The following is a 24,713-nucleotide window of genomic DNA, read 5'->3' on the forward strand; positions in this document are numbered from 1 at the left end:
GGAGGAGGAGGTGGAGGAGGAGGTGCTTGTGGCGGAGGAGGTGGACGTGGTGATGGTGGCAGAGGAGCTGGCGGAGGAGGGGGCTGAGGAGGCCACGGTTGCCCCAGAGGAGTCAGATTCAGAGGGGGAGGAGGCGTGCCAAGCCCCGGAGTCCCAGCAGATCGGTATGTTTACATAATGCATCATTCATGAAGTAGTTGTACTGGTATTTGTTATGTAGCACTGGTGATTCAAAATTGTGTGCCAATACTATTCATATAGACCCCAAAGTGGGTAGCTACAGATACAGGTACGGGTTAGATGGGGTGTCCAATGCATCCCTTTCATCCAGGACACCTCTCAATTACACAGGTTTGTGGGATGGGTTGGAGCTCCATTTTGACTGCCACATAACCGTTGTAGTTAAACAGGATCCTGGAGTAAAGGGATGAGTGGATCATTTGTGGATTAAATTCACCTGCTGCAATCGTAGATTATGACCCATCAAATAGTGGAATCTATATTGTTGGTGAATGTTATTTCTAAACTCTAGGATGTATGCTATAAATGGAGTATGGGCCGGCCTACCTTGGAATGGAGTCAGAAGTTGCCAGTGTCCCAGGAGCCTCCTCTACCTAAACACCCCCTGTAGTTCAGATTTTTTTTTTGCCGTCACAGAATTGTAGGTTGGTTTAGACAGAATTATGATTTTGAGGATGTGTACTGTGCATTCCTGACATTTGCATAACTCCCATGGCACGAACCATCACTGAACTTAGACTGAGCAGATTGTGACAAGTTCTTATTGACGGAGGCCATGACATGCTTGTCATTGGTTAGTCATGGGTGGGTTGTGACTGAGAAGAAACACTATGACTGTTATGTCTTCTGCAGAGTAAAGGGTAGAGGCAAAAAAAGACCGTATGTAGTAAATAAGTTTGCATGTATGTATATATGTATGTGTCATATCTATTTATCTATGTGTGTCTCTATCTCTCTACATAGAGAGATATATATATATATATATATATATATATATATATATATATATATATATATATATATATATATACACACACACATGTCACCTAGCATTTGTGGAATTTATGTCGCAGTATGTGAAATGTATGCATGAATAACATGACTAATTTTTGCCCCTTTCACATGCCCACAGATGACACCACACCGGCAGATGAGGGGGTGCGTGGGGCCCTCCTGCGGGCGGAGCACCACTTGAGGCTCCTGCTAGCCGACCTGCAGGACCTCAAAGATCTGCTTATTTAATTTATGTTTTGATATTTTTTTATTTATATGTTAATTGTTTTTTCTAATAAATTCTTTATGCAAGTTCACAGTTGTTGGTTTTCTTTGCACATTAAACAGTATATGTGTAGATTGTTTATAATCTTTTACACAGGGTGTAATACAAACCATTGCACTTCAATTGCTGTAAGGGTTAATGTGTGCAATGCATGTGTTAGGCATGCTTGTAAGGATATATTGGCATCTAATTGATTCCAATTCCAAATAAGCAGTTTTTTATGAGGATAGGTAATTGAATAAGTGGGTCATGTGATGTCTTGCAGAAGATACTTAATAGTGGGTTGTTTGGCGTAAATACTCCGCTTACGGGCGGTAGCACCGCTTGGCTCCCGGTCGGATGCGGTATTTCCGAGCATACTCTGTAATACTCTGTAATACCGTGCAGAATCGGAGTGTTTCTCCCGCACACGCATGGTTTGTATGTCGTCCGTAAACACGCCCTGCTCTTAAAGAGTGAGTCCGTCCGAATGCGGAGGACACGCGGGCGTTTCTACGGACGATGGCCGCATGCGGCAAAACACCGTAGCGTGCGGACCGCTCCGTAAGAATGCGGGAATATCCGCACCAACCAGAATAAGGGCCATTGTCTTATTATATACTCTGACCATTTAAATATTTATTTATTATTTATTAACAGTTTCTTATACAGGTTGAGTATCCCTTATCCAAAATGCTCGGGACCAGGAGAATTTTGGATAACGGATTATTCCGTATTTCGGAATATTTTAATATTTCAATGATGTATTTTGAAGTATCTTGCATTTATGCTGTATAAACACATAATATACACACAAATATATTTTATTACCACATAAAATACACACAAATATATTTTAATTGTTCAAAAAACAAGGTTTCAAAACGTGAAACAAAATGTGTACTATCTCAGCACTGAATTTGAATGCCAAGCAATCATTGTCTTGCACATATATAGTGCCAGTTGCATATCATGTCCCCAGTGATGCTGTTACAAATGTCCCCAGTGAGTTTTTAGCAAAAAAAAAAAAAATTTTCACTTTCTGGAATGTCCGTATTTCGGAATAATTCGGATAACGGATATTCGGATACGGGACACTCGACCTGTATAGCGCACACATATTCTGCAGCGCTTTACAGAGAATATTTGAACATTCACATCAGTCCCTGCCCCAGTGGAGCTTACAGTCTATATTCCCTACTACATGTACACACATACACACAGACATTCTAGGGTTAATTTTGTTGGGAGCCAATTAACCTACCTGTATATTTGTGGATTGTGGGAGGAAACCGGAGTACCCGGAGTAAACCCACGCAAGCACGGGGAGAATATACAAACTCCACACAGTTAGGGCTATGGTGGGAATCAAACCCATGACCTCAGCGCTGTGAGGCGGTAATACTAACCATTACACCATCCGTACTGCCCTACTGGACAGTATTACCAGTAATATGTGTAGTTCCCAATAACATGACCTAGGCAGCACATACAGTTACAGTACAGTATGTACTAGCTTTTATACCAAACTAGAGATGGCCAGAGGTTTTGATATGTTACAACTATCATTTAAAAACACTTGCGCCGCGCAGGTACTGCTGAATAGAACACAGTGAGTTCTTTACAACTTTAGACACAAATTTCACAGCTCATGCAACGGTATAGACAACCTGTGTATGGTTACATTCATATAGCACAAAGCATACATTACATACCTTGTACATTCAGATATACACTATAATGGGTTAGGTATGAAATGGCGGCGGTCATAATCCCAATGGTCAGAAATCCAGTGTTCAGAATGCTGACAGATCGAGGGAAATATTCTTATACTAACCCTCCCCACCTGTTGCCCAACCATAAGCCTCCCCTCCCGTAGCCTAACCCTATCCACCCTCAACATAACCCTAACCATATACCCCCCCCCCGCAGCCTAAACCCTAACTCTCCCCTCCTATAGCCTAACCCTCCCCTCCTGCAGCCTAACCCTCCCGCAGCCTAACCCCAACCCTCCCACAGCTTAACTCCAATCCTCCTGCAGCCTAACCCTCCCCTCCTATAGCCTAACCCCAACCCTCCCGCAGCCTAACCCTTCCCTCCTGCAGCCTAACCCCAACGCTCCCACAGCTTAACTCCAATCCTCCTGCAGCCTAACCCTCCCCTCCTATAGCCTAACCCTCCCCTCCTGCAGCCTAACGCCAGCCCTCCCACAGCTTAACTCCAATCCTCCTGCAGCCTAACCCTCCCCTCCTATAGCCTAACCCTTCCCTCCTGCTGCCTAACCCCAACCCTCCCGCAGCCTAACCCTAACCTCCTGCAGCCTAACCCTAACCTCCTACAGCCTAACCCCAACGCTCCCACAGCTTAACTCCAATCCTCCTGCAGCCTAACCCTCCCCTCCTACAGCCTAACCCCAACCCTCCCCTCCTGCAGCCTAACCCCAACCCTCCCACAACTAAACTCCAATCCTCCTGCAGCCTAACCCTCCCCTCCTACGGCCTAACCCCAACCCTCCCCTCCTGCAGCCTAACCCTACCCCTCCTGCAACCTGACCCTAACCCTACCCCTCCTGCAGCCTAACCCTACCCCTCCTGCAGCCTGACCCTAACCCTACCCCTCCTGCAGCCTGACCCTAACCCTCCCATCCTGCAGCCTAACCCTCCCCATTGCCTAACCCTAACCTACAGTGGTGTGGTGGCTGGATGCCGGATGATGCTCCGACAGTCGGGATTCTGACGGTCATGTGTCCGACATCGGTATCCCGACTGTTAAATGCCTGACAGTAGCGATCTCGACTGACAGGGGCTATTCTCCCTTGTGGGGGTTGGCGACCTCCATAGAGGGAGAATAGAACCTAGCAGGCGCGGCGAGCCACCGAGACAGCTTCGTAGCACTCGCCCCCCCCCTGTTGGAGTCCCGGCAGTCGGAATTGCAATGTCTAATAACCATCGCAATCCTGACTGTATGAGCGTCATACTACCCCCAGGGTGGCTGCATGTTTTGTTAGCCTCTCATCTGCGATGTTATGCAAATGCAGCTACCACAGTCAAGATAATTTTGCAGCCATCTTCAGTATGTGAGCGATTATTGATCACTAGTTAAAAGCCTAGTGATAGTCCCTATCTGCTCCTACATCCAATATTTGTCTTCACAGCTCCCTCTTTCCATAGCCAGCAAGTTTGAAACAGATCATTTTGCTTTCGCTTTCTGTTAAGGAGTAATTTGGCCCATCAAGTGGCCTCTAGTGGTCAGTGGCGGTACTTCACCTCAGTGGTGAGGAGCAGTTAGCCTTATATATATATATATATATATATATATATATATAGTGCATAAGTTAAATGATAATTGTGCAGAGCAGTTGGTCCATCTGTGGTATATTCAAGTGATTGTTGTTAACTGTACGGCCATCTTGAGTATGAGTTAGGTAACCCTGGCAACAGGTGCAGAACTGCTGCAACGTACAGACATAGCGCCTGATTCAGACCTGAGGGCAAATTAGACAATTCGCAAAATGAGCAAGTATCGAGCGTCTGACCATCGTTCGCATCGTGCCTGCACAAGGGTGATAAACGCAATGTGGCCGGCCTTTGAGTGACAGGAAGCCGGCGTTTGGGGGCGGAAACCTGGTGTTTTCCAAGTGTGTCTAAAAGCAATGTAGACGTGCTCAGGTTTATTTTTCAATGACTTGTATTTAGCTCTCCTGAAATGCCATCCCTGTTGCTTGTAGTGCGGATCCCTATAAGGTACAAAATGGAGTCTGCGTTACACATTCTGTCATGCTGCTGCTGTTTATGTATGTTTTATAAAGGTGCCAGAGATAGGAATTCTCCCGCGAATGGGTTATCTCCTCAGCCAGAAGCGGTAAAGGTATCCAAGTTGTGCGTTTTATACTATAAACTAGTTTAATAATGGAAGGAAGAGGAATCATTTCTGTCATACGTCTGAGCAGCTGCTCTCTTGCATCCTCTGTGGAATATGTCTGCACTGAGAATAGAGATTTCTGACTGAGTCTCTGCAAGTTGGCTGCTGTTTGTGTCTCTCGGGGCCCCTGGGATCTGCGACCTCTTGGAGTCATTCCCTGTAAAGCAGGTGAGGTCCACAGTGTTTTCCACCATGCCAAGTACTGTATGGAGAAGGCTGGGCCTAATTACTTTGGAACGCACCATTATATTGTGTCCACAACATATTGCGCGAGATACAGCAAGCTTGCGATGCGTGCTACCAGTCTCCGCATGAATGCCAGTGTTTAGTAACACCGTATGCATGAGGAAATTGGCAAAGGACGACTCTTGTGGTAAGTACCATCCTTTGCAATGATAGGACTTCTGTGTTCCGGCCCCGAAGTCCAATCTGCACATGCGTTGAGTGCTGTGTGCACCGCTGGGGATGCTGGGAAGGATCCGGGTGGAAAGAAGCCCTAGGCTTCTATGAGCATTGCTGATTTGAAAATCGCATTGCCCACCGCATCCAAGCCCCGAAACGTACCATGTTCTGGGCTTGGTGCACATGGGGGCTGTGGCCAAACCTGCAAAACCAGCATTATGGGGGGATTTGGCTGCATTTTTACCTTTGCTACATCTTGCCGAATATCATTAAACCGCAGGCCCCCTATACGCAAGTGTGATTTGGCTCTTTTTCTACCCGATTTCAGCGCATCGTCGATAAATTGTGTCAAAAGTCTCAAATCATACATGTGTTTTACTCACGATTTGAATAAGGGTTCCCGAGCACATCGGATCGGAGACTGTCAGTGCTGCAATAAGTATTTATCATTCCCGCTGCGGTGAATGGTATCGCATCCGGTACCTTGTGGTAGTGTATGGGGCGTTACAGCTGGTGAAATAGGGCGGTAGCTTCAGGATTTACCGCCCAGGGGCTATTCAATTACAGCAGTTTTTGTTTTATAGTAAATTACCCTGTTGAGTTTGAAAAAACTCAGGAGCTTGAGGTGTGCTCCCTACAACCAGTGCTGTGCCTAAACACGTGCAAAGGGGGCCGTGCGATCGAAGTGGGACATCTCCCGAAGGAGACGGGCCTCGTTTTCCCCTAACCCCTCTCAACCATAAGGCCGAAGAGGGGAAAATAGGGAACGGTGGGTCCTGTTCGCCGAAGCTTAGAGAGGCCCTCATTCCTCAACCCCAGGAAGGGTTAGGACGGTGGGTCCTCCGCACCCGAAGGTTTGGAGAGACCCTCAGTAGACTTCCCTCCGCCTTGCGGCTCGGGGTCGTCCTCGGGGGACCGAAGCTCTCCCCAAAAGGCGAGAGCTTCGGCACATTGGGGAAATGGAAGGCCCGAAAGGGTCGACCACACTACCCAAAAAACGTGACAAAACTACAAAAAACAAGGAACGTGAAAAGTGACGAACGTGAGAGGGGAAGAGAAATAAATAATAAAGATACCCTAGCCAGAAGGCCGGGGTGGGGGTGTGAAAAATTGTCCTACCCCATCCAAAAGGACGGGGTAAGGACGTGAAGCGCTACCTGAAGGGAAGTGCGCAGTGCAAGTGCTTACTAGTGCATGGTGATTTTGGGATCACCCGTGCATGTTCGGCACCCCCGAGTTTCCCCGGGGGCACAGTGCAGCCTCGGACTCCAAGCAACCGACCGATCAGCGTCCGACCAAGGTTTCTCTGTTCCCATCGTAGGGCATTTTCCAGCCCCTGGCATGGGAATGGGTACTCCACTGGGCTTTTCGACTGATTCCCTTAGGGGCTGCGACCCCCTCGGAGGAGCAATCTACTCAGTCTCAGTGTTTCTCCGATCCCAAGGTTAAGGTACTAAGCTGGGCCTTTCGCGGTCTCCCCATCAGAGGCTACGAACCTCTGGAACAGGAGCCATCTACTCAGTCCCAGCCTTTCTCCGCTCCTTGGGAATGGATACTAAACTGAGCCTTTCCCTGTCTCATCCTTCGGGGGCTACGAACCCCGTCAAGAGAGTCAAACTACTAGGCCCAGTGTTTCTCCCCCCCTCTTACCAGTGGATTTACGTAAACAACACCTCCTACCACTGGCAGAGGTGAAGGTACTCAGCCAGACTTTTCACCACTCCCAGGCAAAAAAGAGGGGTCCCACACCCTCCGCCCATCAGAGCAGCTACTCAGTCCAGCCTTACTCTATTATCTGCCAGAGGCCAGTCCATACCCACTGATAAGAACAGATACTACACTTGATCTTAGCCAAAAGGCCGAGAAGCTCCGCCCCCTCCTCTGAGACCCGAGGATTGCGGCATTTTAATGCCGTGATCCGGGGGACAGCGGGGGTCCCACCTGAATCCGGGAGGGTTCCCCACCCTGAATCCGGGAGGGTTGCCCACCCTTCCGGGGGGCCGGGAGGGGGACACGATTTTCGGGAGACTCCCGGAAATTCCGGGAGGGTTGGCAACCCTGTATTACACTTAAATAAGCCGCCAGTTCCCATCAGGGATGGACGGCAATTTACGGACTAATGAGCAAGTGGCCGGGGATCTTCCCGCAATTTGATATGTGAGCACCTGTGCTGGCCATTTTAGTCACTGTGATTCAATACAGAGAGTATTCTGCACATCTATACAATACAGAGAGATTTCTTGTTACATATTTTCTGCCAACTGTCCCAATATTTGAGGACAGTCCCATTTATTCTGGGAGTCCCCTTGTCACTTGCTGTTCTGTTAGCAGAGCAGTGGTGATTAGATGCTGTGAACATGCCTCACAGCACTGAGGTCATGGGTTCAATTGCCACAAGACCCGAACTGTGTGGAGTTTGTGTATTCTCCACATGCTTTCTTGGTTTCCCTCCCACAATCCAAAAATATACTGGTAAGTTAACTGGCGCCGTACAAACATTATCTCTAGTGTGTAAATGATGGACCGATGGGATGTAATCTGTAGTCAAAATTCTGCACAGACTGATGACAATCATTCAACCACTCAGCTGCTGTCTGACATTTTTCAAACATATGCCCTTATTCTGGTTCACTATCAGAGGCAAATTCCTTCTCAAATGGACAAAACCATGTGCACTGCAGGTGGGGCAGATGTAACTTGTGGAGAGATAATTAGATTTGGGTGAGTTATTTTGTTTCTGTGCAGGGTAAATACTGGCTGCTTTATTTTGACACTGCAATATAGATCTCACTTTGAAGTAAAACCCCACCCAAATCTAATTCTCTCTGCACATTTTATATCTGCCCCACCTGCAGTGCGCATGGTTTTGTGCATTTGAGAAGGAAAGAGTGAACCAGAATAAGGCCCACAGTCTGTGACATAGCAGGTAGGACCTGATTGGTTGGTTGTTTATCACTTTCCATTTTATCACTTTTGAAGCTTAGTACATCTGCCCATTATGTCAGAACAGCTGTGATTTTGAGGTTGCTCACTACACATTGCTACTTGTACAGGTCCTTCATACCAAATTACAGACTAGGGTCAATGCATTAAATTGTCTCAATAAACTGAAAAATACCCCTTTGTATATCTATCACACTTAAAAAAAATAAAAAATAAACCATAGGCCATCCAGGTAAAGTATTTTCATCGTCATATGGAAAGTAAAATATCCTGATTTAAATGAGCAAATTACGTTTTTTAAAAAGTAAAACGCAAGAAAAATAAACAGTATAAATTCTCCTCTGCACCCCATGGTAACATCACAATGAGGAATCACGGGCGAAACAATGGAATAGAAATAAATTATTTAACAGTTATTTATATAGCGCATACATATTCCGCAGCGCTGTATAGAGTATAGCTGAACGTTCACATCTCTCCATGCCCCCAGTGGAGCTTACACTCTATATTCCCTACCACATGTACACGCACACACAGACATTCTAGGGTTAATTTTCGTTTGGACTCAATTAACCTACCTGTATATTTTTGGATTGTGTGCGGAAACCGAAGTACTCAGAGTAAACCCACGCAAGTACGGGGAGAATATACAAACTTCATGGTGGGTATCGAACCTATGACCTCAGTGCTGTGGGGCAGTAATGCTAACCATTACACCATCCGTGTGCACATCTGTATCAGGTCTGAATTGTTATGAGCATCCAATACACCAAATACTGTTACCAGATTACACATGTTATACACAGGCTTACAAGAATAAAGACATAAAACAGTAAAGCAAATCAGGTGAAGACCACCTTAAAGTAGCGCATGGAAGACCACCTTGACACGGTGTATGGAGGACCACCTTGACGCGGTGTATGGAGGACCACCTTGACGTGGTGTATGGAGGGCCACCTTGACGTGGTATATGGAGGACCACCTTGATGTGGTGTATGGAGGATCACCTTGACTTGGTGTATGGAGGACCACCTTGATGTGGTGTATGGAGGACCACCTTGATGTGGTATGGAGAACCACCTTGACGTGGTGTATGGAGGACCACCTTGACTTGGTGTATGGAGGACCACCTTGACGTGGTGTATGGAGGACCACCTTGACGTGGTGTATGGAGGACCACCTTGACTTGGTGTATGGAGGACCACCTTGATGTGGTGTATGGAGGACCACCTTGATGTGGTATGGAGAACCACCTTGACGCGGTGTATGGAGGACCACCTTGACGTGGTGTATGGAGGACCGCCTTGACGCGGTGTATGGAGGGCCGCCTTGACGTGGTGTATGGAGGGCCACCTTGACGTGGTGTATGGAGGGCCACCTTGACGTGGTGCATGGGGGACCACCTTGACGTGGTGTATGGAGGACCACCTTGACCTGGTGCATGGGGGACCACCTTGACGTGGTGTATGGAGGACCACCTTGACGTGGTGCATGGAGGACCACCTTGACGTGGTGTATGGAGGACCACCTTGACGTAGTGTATGGAGGACCACCTTGACGTGGTGCATGGGGGACCACCTTGACGTGGTGCATGGGGGACCACCTTGACGTGGTGCATGGGGGACCACCTTGACGTGGTGCATGGAGGACCACCTTGACGTGGTGCATGGAGGACCACCTTGACGTGGTGTATGGACAACCACCTTGACGCGGTGGATGGGCCTGCAAATTTGGCCCTACAAGTGCTTAGCACTTCATTTACACGCCATGTTCATTCTAAGGGGCATATTTACTAAAGTGCGTGTTTATATAAGACACAATGTTGCCCATAGTAACCAGTAATCAGATTCCAGCTAGTAACTTCTAGAAGGTGCTAGATAAAAGATATACAGAATTAAATTGGTTGCTATGAGCAACATCTCCTGTTCTATAAACTGGTTCTGGTTGATGGATCTAAAGTGTCTAGATAGACAGCCAACAGGTCTATCCCAAAAGTTTGACATGCAATAGGTCGACAGGTTCAAATGTTGACATGGAAAAGGTAGACACGTGAAATAGTCGACATGAATTGTTCATAAGCATGGCGAGCTTTAACCTAATGGGGACCAATGTCGACACATGTCGACATTGACATTAAAAAAGTCCTTTTGGGATAGACCTAAGTCTTTTTTTCCTATCTAGGAAACACATAAGAAACACAATAAATGAATGCAATAAGCAGGAAGTCGTACATTGCTAAAAGCAATAAAAATATGGCATTAATTGTAAAGCAGAAAGGATTATGCTGGTGATCTACTGTATCGGTCAATGTTAATAAGCAACATGTCGGTGCTTTTCATAGTGATCAGATGTGTGTGTGTGTTTTGGGGGATTTACAGCCTTTTTAATTGGTTTAGCCACAGCCAGCAGGAAAATATTTTCAAAATCAAGTGGAAATTTTAAATAAGTGGCCAATCTATTACACTGGGTTCACATTACATAATGTTTTTTAAACCATATGCAGAATAACAATATTGGTAATGATATTTTGGTGAATATCGTGTAGTGTGTTTGCACTATATCGTTAATAATGCACGTTCCCGGGGATCGTTCTGGAACCCCTCTGTACATGCAGTACAATGCTGACTATATTGTCAGCGATAGCACAATATAATTTGCTCGGGGAGTTCCAGCCAGTTCAAGGGAAATCGTTACCGATATCATTCAAGGACGATATAAGCTAATGTGTACCCAGCATTACACTGACAACGGGAGGACTGTGTAATGAACCTAGGTAATATAGTATTTATAAAGTAGAATAAGAAGCAGGGGTTAGGAAACTGTAAAGGGGCTTAAGTTATACACACACCTGATTTTACAGGAAAAAACTATCAAACAGGTCAACTAAATAAAATAGACCCTGTCTGACCTAAATACTGTTTGACCTTTGCATAGTGGTGTCCTGTGTAGGACCTACAAATCTCCTGGCCCTCATATCCCGCCGCACCCACCTTATCACATCATGCTGGGACATCCAGAGCAGGTCCTCCATATAGACCCTCATCCTGCAGCCCGGATCCTGGGCACTGATGTCTACAGGCCGCTGGTACACAGTATGAAATGATGATCCTGCAGACAGAGCTGCATTTATCAGTGGCTTGTGTGGCTGTTACCTTCTATTTTCTTTGTCTATACAATGCACCATTATGTACCATACTGTGTAGAACTGTGTTACCTCCGGTATTGATGGGAGAAGTACCGAACAATAGGCCATTTATAAATTGTTAGGTTTACTATACCTGAGAGGAGCCAACTCCAAGGACAGCAAAGTCCTTTGTTACAGCTCAATGTATAATGCGCTGCCACATGGCCCTCGTTTTCAGGGGCAGTCCCAGGTTGTAAAGACGTGTCCCTGGTAATGTCCCGATGTTTCGTACTTGAAAGGCTGCATGATAATATTGCTTTTATTTGCAGGTTAGCTGTATCCTTGCCCTAGTCATTGGATGTGACAGGTCTCATCCAGAACTAGGAGTAATTCACCCAGAGGGGGCAAGTTTGCGGGGGGGCTCTCCATCCAGCTGGTTACTTTCTCCAAGATTTTCCCCATGCTGGTCACTACCACTGGAACTCTTTCCCTCTCCCGATCAGACTCTATGGCTAGGTCGACAGCCAAAACAATTTTTTTTTTAGAGCCGACGTGTGCCAACAGGTGGTATTTCATGCCCTACCATCCACTAGAGTGCGGAGGATGAATAGAATAGTGTGCTGGGCGTAGCGAGGCACCGTGCCCAAAGCATGGCGAGCACAGCGAGGGGACGTGGTGCACCAATAAGGCATCCATGTCGACATTTGGGACAAATTTTTTTTTTAAATCCATGTCGACCTTTTTGACTGTCGACCTAGCCATTGTTGACCTAATGCTTGTATTGACCTTTCATCCATGTTGACCTTAGGCTCGTTGACCTATTTCAGGTGTCAACCTCAGCCACGTCGACCTTTGGTTGGTCGACCCAATGACCCATACTCGTTATGAAAGCCTTCCGGCTCACATCCAAACCCACTGCATGCTCCTGGATCAGTGCCTCTCCCCTTTACACTGTAAGCTCTCACAAGCAGGGCCCTCCTCCCTCACATTCTCCCCACTGCATGCTCCAGGATCAGTGCCTCTCCCCTTTACACTGTATGCTCTCACAAGCAGGGCCCTCCTCCCTCACGCTCTCCCCACTGCATGCTCCTGGATCAGTGCCTCTCCTCTTTACACTGTAAGCTCTCACAAGCAGGGCCCTCCTCCCTCACGCTCTCCCCACTGCATGCTCCTGGATCAGTGCCTCTCCCCTTTACACTGTATGCTCTCACAAGCAGGGCCCTCCTCCCTCACATTCTCCCCACTGCATGCTCCTGGATCAGTGCCTCTCCCCTTTACACTGTAAGCTCTCACAAGCAGGGCCCTCCTTCCTCACGCTCTCCCCACTGCATGCTCCTGGATCAGTGCCTCTCCCCTTTACACTGTATGCTCTCACAAGCAGGGCCCTCCTCCCTCACATTCTCCCCACTGCATGCTCCAGGATCAGTGCCTCTCCCCTTTACACTGTATGCTCGCACAAGCAGGGCCCTCCTACCTCACGTTCTCCCCACTGCATGCTCCTGGATCAGTGCCTCTCCCCTTTACACTGTAAGCTCTCACAAGCAGGGCCCTCCTCCCTCACATTCTCCCCACTGCATGCTCCAGGATCAGTGCCTCTCCCCTTTACACTGTAAGCTCTCACAAGCAGGGCCCTCCTACCTCACGTTCTCCCCACTGCATGCTCCTGGATCAGTGCCTCTCCCCTTTACACTGTATGCTCTCACAAGCAGGGCCCTCCTCCCTCACATTCTCCCCACTGCATGCTCCATTAGTGCCTCTCCCCTTTACACTGTAAGCTCTCACAAGCAGGGCCCTCCTCCCTCACGCTCTCCCCACTGCATGCTCCTGGATCAGTGCCTCTCCCCTTTACACTGTAAGCTCTCACAAGCATGGCCCTCCTCCCTCACGCTCTCCCCACTGCATGCTCCTGGATCAGTGCCTCTCCCCTTTACACTGTAAGCTCTCACAAGCAGGGCCCTCCTCCCTCACATTCTCCCCACTGCATGCTCCATCAGTGCCTCTCCCCTTTACACTGTAAGCTCTCACAAGCAGGGCCCTCCTCCCTCACGCTCTCCCGACTGCATGCTCCAGGATCAGTGCCTCTCCCCTTTACACTGTAAGCTCTCACAAGCAGGGCCCTCCTACCTCACGTTCTCCCCACTGCATGCTCCTGGATCAGTGCCGCTCCCCTTTACACTGTATGCTCTCACAAGCAGGGCCCTCCTCCCTCACATTCTCCCCACTGCATGCTCCATCAGTGCCTCTCCCCTTTACACTGTAAGCTCTCACAAGCAGGGCCCTCCTCCCTCACGCTCTCCCCACTGCATGCTCCTGGATCAGTGCCTCTCCCCTTTACACTGTAAGCTCTCACAAGCAGGGCCCTCCTCCCTCACGCTCTCCCCACTGCATGCTCCTGGATCAGTGCCTCTCCCCTTTACACTGTAAGCTCTCACAAGCAGGGCCCTCCTCCCTCACATTCTCCCCACTGCATGCTCCATCAGTGCCTCTCCCCTTTACACTTTAAGCTCTCACAAGCAGGGCCCTCCTCCCTCACGCTCTCCCGACTGCATGCTCCTGGATCAGTGCCTCTTCCCTTTACACTGTAAGCTCTCACAAGCAGGGCCCTCCTCCCTCACATTCTCCCCACTGCATGCTCCATCAGTGCCTCTCCCCTTTACACTGTAAGCTCTCACAAGCAGGGCCCTCCTCCCTCACGCTCTCCCCACTGCCTGCAGTGGTACCTAACCCCTGTGTTTTGCTGCTGATTTGGATCATGTGACATATTCCTACAGTCTATGTCCCCCGGCCATTGGGAGGGAGGGCCTCTGACATCATCAGTAGTCTCCTCCACACGGTTTTCGCAGCGCCGACTGTGTAGTGGCTCACTCAGCGCTGCGAGCAGGGGAAAATCATCCAATGGCGACTGATCTTCCCCATATGTGCACAGCTGTGTATGCATCCGTGCACAGGGGCGAGGATGTACGGAGGGGTGGGTGGTCGGTTGGGGCATACTTTTGGTGGGGCGGCAGTTACCTGCTCGTTGGGCTTGCAGCCCTGGTAGCAGGTCTATGCGGGCCTTGTGTATGGATGCTGTACATACATGACCCAATGTCAACTCCAGGCCACTTTGAAGTAGCCCTTCTATCTCTGTTTCCCAGGCACCAGACATTAAATGATAAGGAACACGGGGTGGACAACGATGTCTGAACTTCCATGCAAACCCCTCTGTCGCCACCAAGGACGGCAGATCTTCTATAATTGAACATAAATGTATTCACACTAGGGAAGACAATCCAAAGAGACTCTGTTTTTAGTACATCCCAATAATATTCTTACTTTATACCTTACATTTGCCTGGCAAACAAGGCCGGCAGCATGTAGACAGTAGCATGACATCATGCGGCTGCTCACGCTGTGTGATAACATTGTGTCACTGCCACTCACAATGTCTGATGGATTTGGTATCCAGATAACAGAACATTACAGCATGGACCAGTCTGGACACAACAAGTTACACACTGATCCCCCCAGCCCCCACTCCCATCCCCCCACCACTATTCCCTCCCCGATCATTGGTTACCAGAGCTTGCTTACACAGGTTCCTTATTCTTCATGTAAATCTGTTCTTTTAGCCACAGAAGAATGATTCGCACTTTGTGGAAAGCTAAACTCTCATAAAGATCAAGCGGTTTATTTATTTATTACCAGTTTCTTATGGGATGCAGTTTAAATCCCGGCGGTCGGGATCCCGGCGTTCAAAATCCCGACACCGGAATCCTGACACTTTCTCCCCCCGTGGGTGTCCACGACACACTCGGAGAGAGAATAAATTAGTGTGCCGAGCGTAGCGAGGCACCGGGCCCGCTGCGTGGTGAGCGCAGCGAGCCCACAAGGGGGGGGGGGGCGATCCACGTCCCCCCCTTGTCGGGATTTCGGCGTTCGGGATTCCTGCGTCGGGATTTTGAACGCAGGGATCCCGACCGCCGGCTTTTCATGCCGAATCCGTTTCTTATATAGCGCACACATATTCCGAAGCGCTTTACAGAGAATATTTGAACACTCACATCAGTCCCTGCCCCAGTGGAGCTTACAATCTATATTCCCTACCACATATACACGCACACACAGACATTCTAGGGTTAATTTGTTGGGAGCCAATTAACCTACCAGTATATTTTTGGATTGTGGGAGGAAACCAGAGTACCCGGAGGAAACCCACGCAAGTACGGGGAGAATATACAAACTCCGCACAGTTAGGGCCATGGTGGGAATCGAACCCATAACCTAGGGATGGCCATCGACTATCGATATTCCCAAAACATCGATGGTCGGAACCTAGTGCTTGATGTTTTGGGCATCTATAGACGAAGGTCGAATAGTTTTTTGACATCGATGGATGGCATCAAATGGCGATTTTTCTTTTTTGCGCAAACGTGGGTAAGTGATGGCGGGAACCATCAATGGCCAATGATAGAATGGTTTATAGCCATCAATGGTTCCAGCCTTAGAAGCCATCGATGGCAGTCATTGATGGGGGATGTGCTGATGGCCATCCCTACCATAACCTCAGTGCTGTGAGGCAGTAATGCTAACCATTACACCGTCCGTACTGTATTTACCATTTACATGTCATGTTTAGAGAAAAATACTATAATTATGTCACTTTGTCAGACATTGAACAATCTGCTCGGATTATAATGCAGGACATATTTAGGGCCTTATTCTGCTTTACACGCTCCCCCGCATGTTCGGATGGGGGAGCAATGTTTTCCTTATCCTTATGTGTATACCCTTGGTGCAAGCGGGTACGGCACACTGCTAGTTCACCGTCCCATTCGCACCCACCAGTGTCAGTGGGGGCAGCGGCGACCGGCTGCACCCATGGGAATTCCTATGACACCTCTGAGCGTTCCCATGGACATTAATCAGTGATGTGGCTGCTGGGGCAGCTGTCCGCCCTGTTCCCGTTCAGGAAGCGCACAAAGAGTAGGCACCTGTTTTTCATGCTCCTTTTGAAGCATTCAATGGTCGGCAACAATCGAACAATTTGCCCCCCCGCACCCAAGGCTGCGAAAGGATGTTGTGCGGGGAACTTGCCGAGAAAATGGGCGGGCGGCTGTGCGAGCTGCGTTTAATCCACACGCAACGCTGCAAAATTCGCAGTGTTGCGTTTGGACCAGAATAAAGTCCTTAGTGAATTTCATATTAAACGCTTTTTTTTTAATCACAAATTTTTGGAGCCGTAACTTGTGCAAACCTGCCCTAAATTACGTCGACAGTCAAAAGGTCGGCATGGAAAAAGGTCAACATGAGTTTGTCATGAGGTTTTTTTAACCGACTTGTTCATACGTTACCATCCCAGTGGGCATAGAGGGAGAATATATTAATGTGCCGAGTGCAGTTAGCCATGCAGGAGAATGCGGTACAGGTATACGGTGTCCATGGCAATGTCGATATAGGCTCAAAAAAAAAAAAAAATTGTAGATAACTATAAATACATATACATAAATATGACAGACTTGTTTAAGCAATTATTTAAATAATCAGCATGTGCATACAGAACATGAGGCAGATGTGTATATACTCCCATGGCGCAGTACAGGAATGAGTACATACAATGTTTGATGATAGGGCTGCATGTAACAGGTGGGATACCTCCATACACCCTTACCCTCCCCCAGTGCCAGTCAGGCAGCTCAGGACAGGAGGACTCACAGTGACCCAAATGATACCTGCCGCCGGCGAGAGAGATATGACAGGTGGGCGCATGCGCACTGGAGGGCACAAGATGGCGGCGCCCATGGGCAGCGGTGATGCGGTTACTAGTAACGGAGAATCCGGGCTCAGGTACCGGAGGAGTGTCCAGGCCGCCTCCTATACCCCACCAGATGACCGGGAGAGCCCGAAGAGCGGTGTCAGGAGGGATGGTGCAGCTCTCCTGCTGCCTGGCAGCTACTGGCTCACTCGGATCGTGCTGCTGCGGTCTATAGCGGCTATATACTGTGAGTACGAGCTGCTATATACTATGAGTGCGAGCTGCTATATACTATGAGTGGGAGCTGTGAGTACTGTGATTGCAAGCCTGTGTGTAGGGTGAGGGGGATCTTGTATATATGCTGTGTGTAGGGTGAGCTGTGTATATAGGCTGGGTGTATGGAGAGGGGAGCTGTGTATATAAGCTGTGTGTAGAGCAGTGTTGCCAACTCTGAAACGTAAAACAAGCAACCGATGACCAAAAAACAAGCCCAAAACAAGCCCAATCTAATCCTAAAAAGCCCAAAAACAAGCCCAACTTTCATTTGACTATAGATAGGTAGATACTTTACGTATAATTTATACAATCTACATGTAATGTCTTTACAATGATATTTTATCAGCACAAAACTGGCTTTTAAAGAATACTATAACACTTCATGCTTCGCCTCATTGATGAGGCACAGCAGGAAGGGACATCGACAAGATGTATTAACATCTTGTCTGCCGAAGCGGGCGAACACAAACTTGCGTGCTGACTCCTTCCCCATGGCCGGCTGTACTGGGCATGCGTGACATCTCGCTACTCACGTGAGATCCCAGCGCAGCCTGAAGCCAGCAGCAAGGACAGTGATGTCACTGTTTTGGGTATAGGGCTTCGTCACCCTGCAGCTGTTGAAGTGGATAGCGGCAGGGGATGGAACAGTCAGCGCTGTGGACCGTTCATACATTTACCTTACATAGCGGCCTGTGCACACCAGCTCCTTCTCACATGGGGGAGAAGCGGTATCAGTGCACATAACATGCGCTTATTCCCCCTTCTTCCCCATAGCGCGCCTTCATATAACTGCCCCAATATGAGATATTTTACTTTCATTTTTTTCTCTAAAGAAAAATCTCAAGTGAACATTGTCCTTTGTACACACTGAGAAATATTTACCATACACGGTGCGATAGGCGATGTACGTTTTGTACTAGATCGCATGCGTTTTGAATGCGCTGCAATGCAATCTAGTGAGCACATACTTTTTGTGCTGTGCGATGTGAGCGGGATAAATTGTACCATGTGTGGACATCTTAAGAAAAGATAGAACAATCTTACTACAAGCATCATTGCTAAAATCAGATTAGCCCTACTGACTACACACAAGCCGCAACATAGATAATGGGAGTCATTACCATTTCTATAAGCCTAGTTCTCACCTGTGTTTGTCCCTTATCTCTGTGCTGAATAACTGAATTACAGAGAAGCCCAAAATAAAACAAGCCCAAAACAAGCTACTAAAAAAATTATAAGCCCAAAAACAAGCAACAAGCAACCATCAAAAAAAATAAGCAACTTACGAAAAAAACAAGCCCAAATCCGCTTGTTTCAAGCTGACTTGGCAACTATGGTGTAGAGTGAGAGGGAGCTGTGTAGATAGGCTTTGTGGAGAGGGAGCTGTGTATGTAGGCTGTGTGGAGGCGGAGCTGTGTATGTAGGCTGTGTGGAGGGGGAGCTTTGTATGTAGGCTGTGTGGAGGGGGAGATTTGTATGTAGGCTGTGTGGAGGGTGAGGGGGAGCTTTGTATGTAGGCTGTGTGGATGGGGAGCTTTGTATGTAGGCTGTGTGGAGGGTGAGGGGGAGCTTTGTATGTAGGCTGTGTGGAGGGTGAGGGGGAGCTTTGTATGTAGGCTGTGTGGAGGGTGAGGGGGAGCTTTGTATGTAGGCTGTGTGGAGGGTGAGGGGGAGCTTTGTATGTAGGCTGTGTGGAGGGTGAGGGGGAGCGTTGTATGTAAGCTGTGTGGAGGGTTAGGGGGAGCTTTGTATGTAGGCTGTGTGGAGGGTGAGGGGGAGCTTTGTATGTAGGCTGTGTGGAGGATGAGGGGGTGCTTTGTATGTAGGCTGTGGAGTGTGAGGGGGAGCTTTGTATGTAGGCTGTGTGGAGGGTGAAGGGAGCTGTGTGGAGGGTGAGCTGTGTGTATATAGGCTGTGTGGAGGATGAGGGGGAGCTGTGTATAGAGGCTGTGTGGAGGGTGAGGGGGAGCTGTGTATATAGGCTGTGTGGAGGGTGAGGGGGAGCTGTGTATATAGGCTGTGTGGAGGGTGAGGGGGGAGCTGTGTGTATATAGGCTGTGTGGAGGGTGAGGGGGAGCTGTGTGTATATAGGCTGTGTGGAGGGTGAGGGGGAGCTGTGTGTATATAGGCTGTGTGGAGGGTGAGGGGGAGCTGTGTGTATATAGGCTGTGTGGAGGGTGAGGGGGAGCTGTGTGTATATAGGCTGTGTGGAGGGTGAGGGGGAGCTGTGTGTATATAGGCTGTGTGGAGGGTGAGGGTGAGCTGTGTGTATATAGGCTGTGTGGAGGGTGAGGGGGAGCTGTGTGTATATAGGCTGTGTGGAGGGTGAGGGGGAGCTGTGTGTATATAGGCTGTGTGGAGGGTGAGGGGGAGCTGTGTATATAGGCTGTGTGGAGGGTGAGGGGGAGCTGTGTATACTGTGAGTGGGAGCTGCCATGCTTTATACCTGTATATACTGGGAGTATTTTGTGTCATTAAGGTTGATTATGTTTATTATTGCTTGTGCTCTCCCTACTCCACCTGTGGGCTTGCTGGCACACCGTATTGGCTGTTTGCCCGCTCTTCGGGCACAGTGTGTGGCTACAATCAGTCTTAGCTGTGATCATAATTATTGTGACAAATCTATTATTATCTAGCGATCATTTTTTATTTCCTGTCTGGCTGCTCAGAGGCGGATTGACCTCATGGGCCCCTAGGCAATATATGGGTTTGGGGCCCTCCAAAACAATCTGATGCTGATTGCAGCCGGCAGCGATAGAGTATCTCAGCACGTGTGCAGTCTACAGATAAATGCTCAGCTGCGTGAACATCGGCATTGCGTACAAATCTGATCAGGCGCTAGGTCTTTTGGGAGAAGGCTTGATACCTGTGTCACATTTACAGTAACTTGACTGCCGCATACAGTGGATGAGACTATTTTGTGCATCCATATATTTTTTTCTTACCAAAGGGACTCGGGGGGAGAGTGCGCAGGGCCATGTGATGTCATGGGACTAAATGCTCCAATGGGAAAATTTTGAATGGCCTGGATGTTTTTATGGGACCCCTTAGAACTTGCTGGGCCCTAAAATCCACCTCCGTGTCTGCTTGTCCACCTTATAGTGAGCAAAAAACTCACCAATACCAGTTAGTGGCCCTTTAGCGTTGTGCAGTGTGAACATGATCCATTTAGAAGCGTAGTAACCACCCCACAGCATTACAAGTAACACATGTGACCCTGCTCAGCATCGGCCTTTTTGAATCTTCCTTTTTTTATGTTTTTGTTTTCCGCGAACGATTTGTCATGAGCCAGTTTCTAGAACCTGTTGAGTATTTGTTGCATCTCTTGGCTGACATTGTGATTGCAGCGGAACATATTTGATAACCCCAGCCAGTTCTGCAATGTTTATTTTGCAGATCCCCCACCTCAGATTCTTTGTACTGTCTTCAATTAAACTGGGCAAAATATCGTAAGCAGTCCGACCTCACAGGCGGCGTGTCATCCGTGGGGGTCGTGTGGTTCCCCTGAGACTTGGTAGAAATTTTGCAAGTTTTCTTTTTTTTCTGTAAAAAATCGGGATGGGCCCTGTAATTGTATAAATAAAGCGCAGGCATAGCCCGCAGTGATTTCACATTTCAAGCAAACACAGAAATAAAATGAGATCCGGTAATAATAGCAGACACACAAGTTATGTATGCTGCCCATACATATGTGAGATATCGCATACAATCCTTCAATTTCGACCACATCTGGCCGATAAATCAAATGATTGTATGCATTTTTAAGGGACTTTTCAACGCGATGTGCGGGCACGCCGTCGAATGTCGCGTCGACAGATATTATGTGCTGCACATAATATCTATCGAATTGTAGCAGCAGTCGCATGTGGTTTTTAACCACATGCGATTGCTCGAATACAATCCGGGGGTGGGGGGGCGGATGGGACGCATTCAGCGTTGTGGCGTTTTGTGAGAGGGGGCCCTAGGGACCGCTGGCGGCGTACCTGTGTCTCGAATCAGGGGGCGGCGGAGTAGTGTAGGGCTAGCAGTAGCGCTTGCGGGAGTCAGTGGTGGCGGGAGAATTGTTTTAAATACTAGGCTTCCCTGTGATTGGTTGAGGGAGCTCAGCCAATCACAGGCCAGCCCAGTGTTTTAAACAAATGTTCTGCCACCGCTGACTCCCGCCGCCCGCAAGTGCTTCTGCTAGCGCTACACTACTCCGCCGCCCTCTTCCAGCACCCGATGTGCCATCGGAAGATGGCATTCGACATTGGGTGCTGACTTTTGCACCAAAAAATGTGATCGGATACGATGGACATCGTACTTCGATGTCGCATCGAATCCCATCGCATAAGTGTATGGGCAGCATTAGAGTGTGCTGGATAAATCTATTATCACCGGTGTCAGGGCCAGTGTTCACTGGAGAACGCTGGCCCTGACAGATCACTCAGCGGCACATCGCTGACACATCGCTCTGCGCTGAGCGATCTTGCCGAGCATCGTAGCTTTGCTCAGAACGCTCAGCATTTCTCCCTGTGCGTAGGCCCCATTACAATCTGTAGTCATGAGTATCACACAGTAGGTTACATTTCACATTTCATCCGGCCAGACTGCAAATATTAGATATCGGAATCACATTCAGTATTCTGTTAATGAGCACTGACCGATTCATCAGAGATTTCTTTCCTTTATCCACAATGCTTGTTTATTCTTCAGTTACCATGTAATTTCATAGACAGATTGTATAAGGGTATTCATCAATAGGTCGGCAGAAGGTTGACCCATGAAAAAGGTCTCGACCTTGGACGACATGGCCAACAAAACACCCCTTAAAGAATTTCATGTCGACCTTTTCCCATGTCTGCCTTTTGCTTGTGTCTCCGTGGATATGGCTCTTACCTGGATTTTTTCAACCCAGACAGGGGAGGCTGCCGAACTGCAGGTACCTCCCACTGCCTGCCCATACGCCGCTGACAGCCCGCCCCCCTGCCGGTACTGGCCTGCCTGTCACTGACCCACCTGCTCGCTGCTGACCTCCTGCCGGTGCACCGCCCCCCCCCCCCCCTCTCCTTGCTGCCCTGCTTTCCTGGAAAAGGGATCAACCCGGGAAAAGAGGGACAATGTAAGGGATCACTCAGTGAAGTCCCCGGAGTGATGGGGGCCGCATGGCAAGTTCTGTCAAAAACTCTCAGGAAAGGGCAGTAAAACTTAAAACCCACAGTGCATTGCTTACTGTACATTGCCATATTTCTCTGAGTGTTTGCCCCCTAAATATCTGATTTAAAACATTTCATAGACCAAAACATATGCAACTGCCTCTAACTGTGATTGGTACATTGGCCCTTATTCTAGTTGAATCGGACGGATGCGTATTTTCGGACAGGAACCGAGTGTTCTTAGCCCCGCCTACCGTACGGATCGCTCACACCGTCCGTATGCGGTAAGACGCGACCGAACGGATCGCGAGTGGATTTTTCATGTGAACACCTCCCCCATCTGTGGGAACTTCCCCCATCATTCGATGGTCGCTGACCATCGAATGCTGGACCGAGTGGTCAGGCAGCACCGAGTGCTCCAGACCACTCAGACATTTCTCCGTATGAAAGCAGGGATATGGGCGGGCAGCTGGCATCCGGCTATGTCATATCTCCGCCCCCCACACCTGCGTCACGGCCGGATTACCAAACGCACGCCCAGCGTTTTCATGAGAACGCCCATGAAATGCGGGGCGTACGCATATGGTAATGAACCTAAACATCCCTTCACGCCCCTCTCCACCCCCTGCTCGGATTGTTCCGACCGATCGTTTTCTGTACAGAATTCACGCCATATTCGGACGTGTGCGGCGTTCGCACATGCGCAGATACGCTTCTGCGCGTGCGCAAACAACAACCATCGGCCGTCCGTCCGTATACGGAGCCATCCGACTCAATCAGAATAAGGGCCATTGTGATGTTCAGTTTCGCGTAACCTCTGTTCGCTGCGTGCAATTGTGGAGTACATATCCCTGGGTGGTTCGTAGTCTTTGTTATGGACGCCTCACTCCGTTATTGTGAAACAGCGGCAGTACAAGAATAAGAATGTGAGCGGCCTTTCAGAGTAAAGCAGAAGCAGCTGTATGGTCCGCGGGCCTGGCTTCGGACGGTAGCGTAAAGGAATGGCCGTGTTAGGAGCAGTTGGAACGCTCTGCAGTATGTAGGTTATGAATCTGTGCCGTTCCTGCGGTGCTTAAAGCCCACTCTCCTGGGAGCTTGTGCGAGAAATGTGGCGGAAAATTAGATATTCTTCCCGCGACGAAAAAGCTAATGTTCCACCCCAGCTGCACCAGCTGAGAACAGCTTGAGCCAAGAGATGTGATAGGACTTGGGGTGCAGATAGGGAACTCTACATGTCCCTGCAAAACTCAAATTTGTACATTAATGGCCCAGAGTTTTGTTGTATCACAATGACACAATGCCAAACTTAATACTGTATCTAGATATAAATACTCACCAATGGACATCCCCCATTAATTTTGTCAATAATATCTGAAAATACTGCGCTGTGTGACCTCATAATACGCCGGCGATGTCCAGGAACATCGGTGAAATGGTCGGCCAGAACAAGTTAGTTAGTGCGTACATACTTTTAGGACCTTATTCTGGTTCACACGCAGCGCTGCATGTGACTTTAACACCGTTTGTCCAGAATTCGCCATTACGGCATAAACATTCATTTGTACCCTTGTGCGGGTGGACCAAATCATTCGATGGGCGCCGACTATCAAATCACTTGGAGCGCAAACATGAAACAAAGGCACTCTCAGGTGCCTTAGCTTTGAGTACGCCCTGTACGAGAACAGGACCGGCGGCGGACATCCGGTGATGTCCGCTGCCTGTCCCCGGCAGCCGCGTCACTGCCTCATTTCCATTGGAACGCCCAGCATTGTTATGGGCACACCGATGAAACGCTGGGCGTTCCTATGGGTTTGTCCACCCGCCACCGTCCAACGCCTTCCGCCCGGTGGGTGTGAACGGGACAGGGAACTTGCAGTTCCGCATGTTCAGAAATGCACA

At 48.6% G+C, this 24,713-nt stretch overlaps 1 protein-coding gene and 1 pseudogene across 1 annotated transcript in view; one reads left to right on the forward strand and one right to left on the reverse strand.

Annotated features, from left to right (window-relative positions):
- Positions 1-7,337: 7,337 nt before the first annotated feature.
- LOC146025466 (U2 spliceosomal RNA) lies at positions 7,338-7,473 on the reverse strand (annotated as a pseudogene).
- Positions 7,474-17,395: 9,922 nt separating this feature from the next.
- Positions 17,396-24,713, forward strand: part of LMF1 (lipase maturation factor 1) — a 257,843-nt gene continuing 250,525 nt past the window's right edge. Inside the window, exon 1 of the mRNA XM_083152787.1 lies at positions 17,396-17,650. Within this exon, the coding sequence (XP_083008913.1) occupies positions 17,401-17,650 (250 nt within the window). The 5' untranslated portion in view covers positions 17,396-17,400. The remainder of the gene's footprint in view (positions 17,651-24,713) is intronic.

Source organism: Crinia signifera, chromosome 7 (genome assembly GCF_055691185.1).
Source record: "Crinia signifera chromosome 7, ASM5569118v1, whole genome shotgun sequence".
Taxonomy (NCBI): Eukaryota; Metazoa; Chordata; class Amphibia; order Anura; family Myobatrachidae; genus Crinia; species Crinia signifera.